Source organism: Phyllostomus hastatus, unplaced genomic scaffold (assembly GCF_019186645.2).
Source record: "Phyllostomus hastatus isolate PE091 unplaced genomic scaffold, TTU_PhHast_1.1 phas_scaffold_78, whole genome shotgun sequence".
Classification (NCBI taxonomy): Eukaryota; Metazoa; Chordata; class Mammalia; order Chiroptera; family Phyllostomidae; genus Phyllostomus; species Phyllostomus hastatus.
In genome coordinates, this window is record NW_025334041.1 from 31,801,308 (window position 1) to 31,807,626 (window position 6,319).

The window sequence follows — 6,319 nt, forward strand, 5'->3', positions numbered from 1 at the left end:
TGACAAGTGACTACCCCAGCCAAGATGAAAAATCTCTGGTCCAGCTGTTTTGCTATGCTTGATATTGGCTGGCTTTGAGATTAATACGACTTTCTGCCCCCACAATGTTTAAGTTAAAAATGGCTTTTTAAAAAAAGAGCATCAGAAGGCTTTGTACTATGTATAAAAACTGAATCAAGCACACCGTAAGGGAGAAAACTGACTCCCATTGATAGCTGGTTCAAAAAAAAATAAAGTAAGCAAACCAAATCATCTGAAAATAGGTTTATCATGGAAACAGCATGTTAATGGAACCATATTCCCAGCAGCTTTACAATTTTCCAGGAAAGTCTTATTTTGCCACCAGTATTTAAAGAAACAAATTAATACACTGGCTTTCTATATTCTACATAACTTTAAATTAGTTGTTTCCTAAACACAAAGCCTGGTGTCGACTTAAATATCTTTTAAAGGTATTTAATTCCAGCATTATCAAATTTTTCTGCATCAAATTTATAGTTACATAACATTAAGGACACATACAATAAGAATGCTTTATATTTATTCCTTGGATAGAGAATAATAATCTTAAATTTTCCCCCCAGATATTATCTGATTGAATTATCTTGTGAGGAGACATGTTTTAATTTGTTGTAAGAATTGCTATTTTTTGTGTGTCTATGTGATAAAACCTTCTCATCTATCTACTATAGTAGATTAATGTAACAAAGAACAAAACATGAAACTGCATCTTGGCACTTAAAACTGAATGCTATGTTTTCAATTAGATTTACGTTTTGAATATGCCTTAAAATAAATAACAATGACTTATAGACTATTACCTTATAACCATGAAAGTAACTCTATTGTATCAATGGTCATTTTAGCCCCTTGTCATTTTACCACGAAGTGTTTTCATGGAAAATGTAATCAAGATATTTTTAGACTGTAAAGAAATAAGAGACTTGTTTTTCAAAGGTATTTGAGGTTTTCTATCTGGTATTTTCCACTTCTTATAACCTTATTTCCATATTTTAAAGTGTATAAGTAAACTTTGCATCTCTATTTTTTTAAAAATTAATGTGTACATATATGTATATACGTATTTGTGTATACACATATTATATATTTATATGTATTTATATACATAAATTCTGACTGAGAGTAGATCAACTAGATATTGCCTCTGGAGAAGGTTCCTTGAACAATATAAAAATGGAGTCCTCAGAAGCAAACAACAAAACAGTCTTATATACCCAAGTGCTGTTTAAAATGCTTATAAACACAGTCAGTTAACCATTTACTGAATACCTATGTATGGTTTTAGAATATCCAAGATTATGGAAAATATAAGATAATACTTCATAAAAATTGTGATAAAGAGGATGGCTGATGATTTAAAAATAAACCTCCATATTATAAAAAGTCATGTAAATTTCCCCGTTGAAAGAAAAAAAGCTTTAGTATTAAAATTAGAGTTTTCTCTTTAATACTCTTCTTTGAGTAAAGAAATAATTTTCAAACTTCTATTTTATAGTTACTATCATGAATGCATATCTTTCCTAGGGAGTTCACAATGTCAATCACAATGCAAATAGGATAACTGCTCAGAAAGATGGCATGGAGGTTTAAAGACAGGCTTTTTCATTGAATTCCTGAATTTATATATGGTGAGACTGGCCACTAGACACTATAAAATATAAAGATAGTTCATACTTTGGACAGTTTCAACTCTATTATTTTCAGGCACAAAAACCATATAATTTTGTACAAAACTTTGATTTTTTTATTTGCGAAATTAAAAATATGGTATTATATATATATATAAACTTCTATTCCTCTATAAATATAAATGATTTTGTGATAGTGAACAGAATAAATGCATACCAAATTCAAAGACCATTGTCATTTTAGGGTATGACAGACATAGATAAATTTAGGTCCTAGGTACCGGCATTTTGATAAACTCTTAAAGTTTACAATACAACCAGGAGGATTGCTTTTCTTGTCTTTTTCACAGAGAGCTAAAGTGAAGATTTTAAAATGGCTTTGAAAGATTTACATTGGATACATTTCTGTATATCCAAAAAAGGAGTGCACAGGGTTTGATGCAGCAGACCTGCTGACATTTGAGCATGTATGCCCATATTTTGTTTATTTCAGGAGCTAATCCCATCCATTATTCCACCTCCTTTACCAGGTTGTTACTAATGATGTGGATTAGTCCTCCCTCAGAAGATGTTGCCGAGTAAGAATCGTAATACGTTGAAAATACAACTTTTACATTTTAAAGTTTCTGATATATGTCTAATTATTATTTCACTAAAAAATCGTAAAGTACCACTGCATTTTGAGGAAGCCCATTTACACTGAAATCTCCTTCAAGTTTTCATATTTAGTTTACGTTTTGCTGTTCTGTAAAGGAGGGCAAAGATCAACTCCTTGACAAAGCTTTGTAGGTGACCTTAACGTTTCCATTTTACAGAACGCTAAAATCTAAACGCGGACTCAGTCCTGAAGGCAAGTTGCCAGGCATCGGTGTACAATTAGAATGAACATTTTATAACCCCCATCTTCAGTCTCTTCCAACCCACACAAAGCTTCGTGCCTCTTCCCAAATCTCAGTAACTACATCTTTCCATGACGCTGGCCAAACTCATACCAGGTTTTAGACGCTAGAGAATGAAATGAGCTCATCCACCAAAAATCAGACTTTAAAAAGTTTGGCATTGCTTATCCCACTCACCCTCTAACCGACTTAGGTGGAAGGAGGGAGTGTCTGGGCTTTGGAGGCCAGCGCGGAGGGCGGGAGTCTGGGACTTTCGGTGACCGCAAACCACCAGCCTCCTAGAAGCTAGGGGTAAGGTTCTCGACAGTGAAAAAATCAGCTTCGGCAAGTCAAAGGGACAAATCTGGGCCCCGAACAAAGGCAGACTCGAAAGCTTGAACGGTCAGGACCTTAAGATCTCCAAACTCTAGCAAGAAGGGGAAGGGAGGGAGCAGAAAGAGGAGGTGGGAAGTGACCCGAACAGCGCAGTCCCAGACGTACCACCCCAGCGCTGCAGGGAGGGGCGCTGGGAGCACCCAGCGGGGGCCCGGGAGCACCCAGCGGGTGCGCTCCGCGGGTCTCGGCAGTACTCCACAAAGAGAAAGAAGGGAAAGCCTCAAATGGTTAGACCGCCCTAAATAATTCAAGTTAAATCAAGAAAAAAAAAGGAAAGGAAAAGAAAACGCAAGATCAGTCATTTAAATACAAATATACTTACAAAAATCTTACACAGGCTATTTACAATCATAAAAGCATACAGTGCTGGTACCAGCGAGAGAGGTCGGTCCATCCCCCCCTCAAGAAATTGGGCCCTCAAGTCCGTTTGCCCCCAGGGACGGAAGCTTTTGCAGGAGTTACGCTGTTAAAAGAAGCCTGCGAAAGTGTCTAGTGAGGAAGCCTGTAGTAGCCAGGCTTGGTCAGCATTCCATGGGGGAAGGTTTTCGGGTAGCTGGGGACGGGCTGAGGGCTGGGAATGGGCTGAGCAAGCCCCCCAGGTCTCAGACGGTGGTCTCCCCCTGTTTGCTGTTGGTGAGTCTGGTGTAGAACTTCCTCCAGGAGTTAAGGGTCTTGCCGGACCAGATCCAGAAGCCGGACGTGATGCCCACGATCAGCGTCATAAGATACTTGATCATGAAGACTGTGAAGTCGGGGCTCATGGGCGGGTGTGGTGGAGCCCCTCCACCGGCCTGGAGGTGGGGACAGGGGATGGCGTAGGTCTTGCAGCTCTGGGCCACCCAGCTGCGCTCCCACTGGTCCCGGAAGGCCTGCTCGTAGAAGTAGCAGGCAATGACTATGGTGGCTGGCACGGTGTAAAGCACGCTGAAGACGCCGATGCGCACCATGAGCTTCTCCAGCTTCTCGGTCTTGGTGCCATCATGCTTCATGATGGTGCGAATGCGAAAGAGTGACACGAAGCCGGCCAGCAGAAAGGACGTACCGATGAACAGGTACACGAAGAGAGGCGCCAGGACGAAGCCACGCAGCGCGTCCACGTTGTTAAGCCCCACGAAGCACACCCCGCTGAGCACGTCGCCATCCACCTGGCCCAGCGCCAGAATGGTGATGGTCTTTATTGCCGGCACAGCCCAGGCAGCCAAGTGAAAATACTGCGAGTTAGCCTCGATGGCTTCGTGGCCCCACTTCATGCCGGCCGCCAGGAACCAGGTAAGCGACAGGATCACCCACCAGATGGAGCTGGCCATGCTGAAGAAGTAAAGCATCATGAAGAGGATGGTGCAGCCTTCTTTCTTGGTGCCCTGCGCCACTGTGCGCGCCCCATCCTCGGAGAACTTGTCGTTACACACCACCCGGTCCTCCAGCAGGAAGCCGGCGATGTAGGCCACGGCCACGGCCGTGTAACAGCCCGACAAAAAGATGATGGGCCGCTCCGGATAGCTGAAGCGCCGCATGTCCACCAAGTACGTGAGCACGGTGAAGAGCGTGGAGGCGCAGCACAGCACTGACCAGATGCCGATCCAGGTGCGCGAGAAGCGCAGCTCTTCGGGCCCAAAGTACATGAGCCCGTATACCTTGGTCGGCTCACAGGGCGCGCCGCAGTCCTTCTCCCCCAGGAAGTGGTAATTGAGGTAGGAAGGCACCTTGAGGGCGCGCGGGCAGGAGAATTTGCCTCTCTCCGATGCTCCAGCGCCCCCCGGGAAGCCGCCTCCGCGGTGTCCCCCGCCGCCGTGCTGGGGGTTGCTGGTCCAGAACTCCGGCAGCAGGGAGGGTGTCGGAGTGCCCTTGTCCGAGGTGTTCTGGCCCACGCACAGCTCGCCGGCGCCGTGCACCGGGAACTTCTCGCACTTGAGCGTGTCGGGCCACTGAAAGCCAAACTTGTTCATGAGCGCCTCGCAGCCCTGGCGCGCGCGCTCGCAGAGGGAGCGGCAGGGCGGCAGAGCCTGCTCCAGCACGGTGCACACTGGCGCGTACATGGAGCACAAGAAGAACTTGAGTTCGGCTGAGCACTGCACCTTCACCAGCGGGTAGAACTGGTGCACCTCAAGGCCCGCATCCTCCTGGTTTGTGTGGCCCAGCAGGTTGGGCATAATGGTCTGGTTGTACGCGATGTCCGTGCACAGCGGGATGGAGATGGGCTGGCAATAGCCGTGGTCCGGGATGGAGATGCCCCGCTCCCCGTTGTACTGCTGCCCGCTCTGTTGCTGCTGAGGCGGCGGCGGCGGGGGCTGCTGACCCGGCCCGGGCCCCTGGCCGGCTGCCTGAGCCCGGACCCCAAGCAGCAGAGGAGCCTCCAGTAGCCAAAGCAGCAGCAGTAGCCAGCGCGCAAAGCGCCGGGAGTCAGCTGGGGGGCAGCGGCGGCGGTGGCCAGTGTCCCAACTCCCCTCTGCCGCCAGCCCAGCCAGGAGAGACCCGGCACAAAGTTCCCAGCACCCGCCAGCAGCGGCGGCGGCCCGGGACTTTTTAGGCGCCTCCTCCTCAGCCATACTTTCTCGGCTCCTTTCTTTGCACCGCTCGGCTGGGGCTGGAGGTGGCGCGGCGGGCGGCGGCTCCCCCTGCGTCCGGGGATATCTCCTCCGCGCCGGTTCCCTCCGTCGAGCCTGTGCCGCGCTCTACCCGCTCCTCCGGCTCCCGCTCCGCGTCCTGCAGCCGCCGCTGCCGCGGAAACTTGCGATTCATGAAGCGCGGGCGGCGGGGAGAGCCCGGGTGGCTCGGGCGCGCCGGGGTCGCGTCCCGCCTTCCTGGCCCTGGGCTTGCTGGCTCCCGGCTGGCGGCGCCGCGCTAGTGGCCGCGGCGCGATAGAGCGCGCAACTCTCGGCAACCCGGCGGCCTCCGCTCCCCCCTACGCCTCCGCCTCCTTCTCCGCCGCCTGACCATTTGTGTCTATCCCTCAACTCACTAGCTCTCCTCTCCCTCGCGCGCCCTCGGACCGGTTTCCAGGCGCCCCGCAGTCTGTCTTTCACCAGAAGGGAGGAGCCTTGAAACCGACGCGAAACTGGAGGCTCAGGGACCGTCGCCCAATCGCGGCTCTGGCTTCCCCGCGCAAAGGGCGCCCGCCGCCTTCTTCCCTGAAAGTCCGCAGCGGGCGGGTGGAGGAGGAGGCAGGAGGCGGGGGAAGTAGTAGTGGTGGCAGAAGCACTGCTCAGGCACAAAGACTGGGTTTGCTGCGTAGCGGGACAGGCTCGGTTGCTTTTGCTTTTGAGGAAGAAAGGAAGAGGACAAGTAGGAGAATGGTCCCATATGCTGCTGGAGATAATGAATAGGAGTCGGCGGACCGCAGGACTTAGCTTTTCTTTTCTTTTCTGCATTTTCATGTTTAAAAATCCTGCTCTTAAC

General features: G+C 48.9%; 1 protein-coding gene across 1 annotated transcript; it reads right to left on the reverse strand.

The window, feature by feature from the left end:
* Positions 1 to 249: 249 nt before the first annotated feature.
* On the reverse strand, positions 250 to 5,931 carry FZD1 (frizzled class receptor 1). The gene has a single exon (XM_045827780.1). The coding sequence runs from the start codon at positions 5,467 to 5,469 to the stop codon at positions 3,526 to 3,528; it is 1,944 nt and encodes a 647-aa protein (XP_045683736.1). The 5' UTR covers positions 5,470 to 5,931; the 3' UTR covers positions 250 to 3,525.
* Positions 5,932 to 6,319: the final 388 nt, after the last annotated feature.

What these genes read in the sequence shown, in the direction of transcription:
- FZD1 (XM_045827780.1), bottom strand. Translation starts at nt 5,469, where the DNA reads ATGGCTGAGGAGGAGGCGCCTAAAAAGTCCCGGGCCGCCGCCGCTGCT.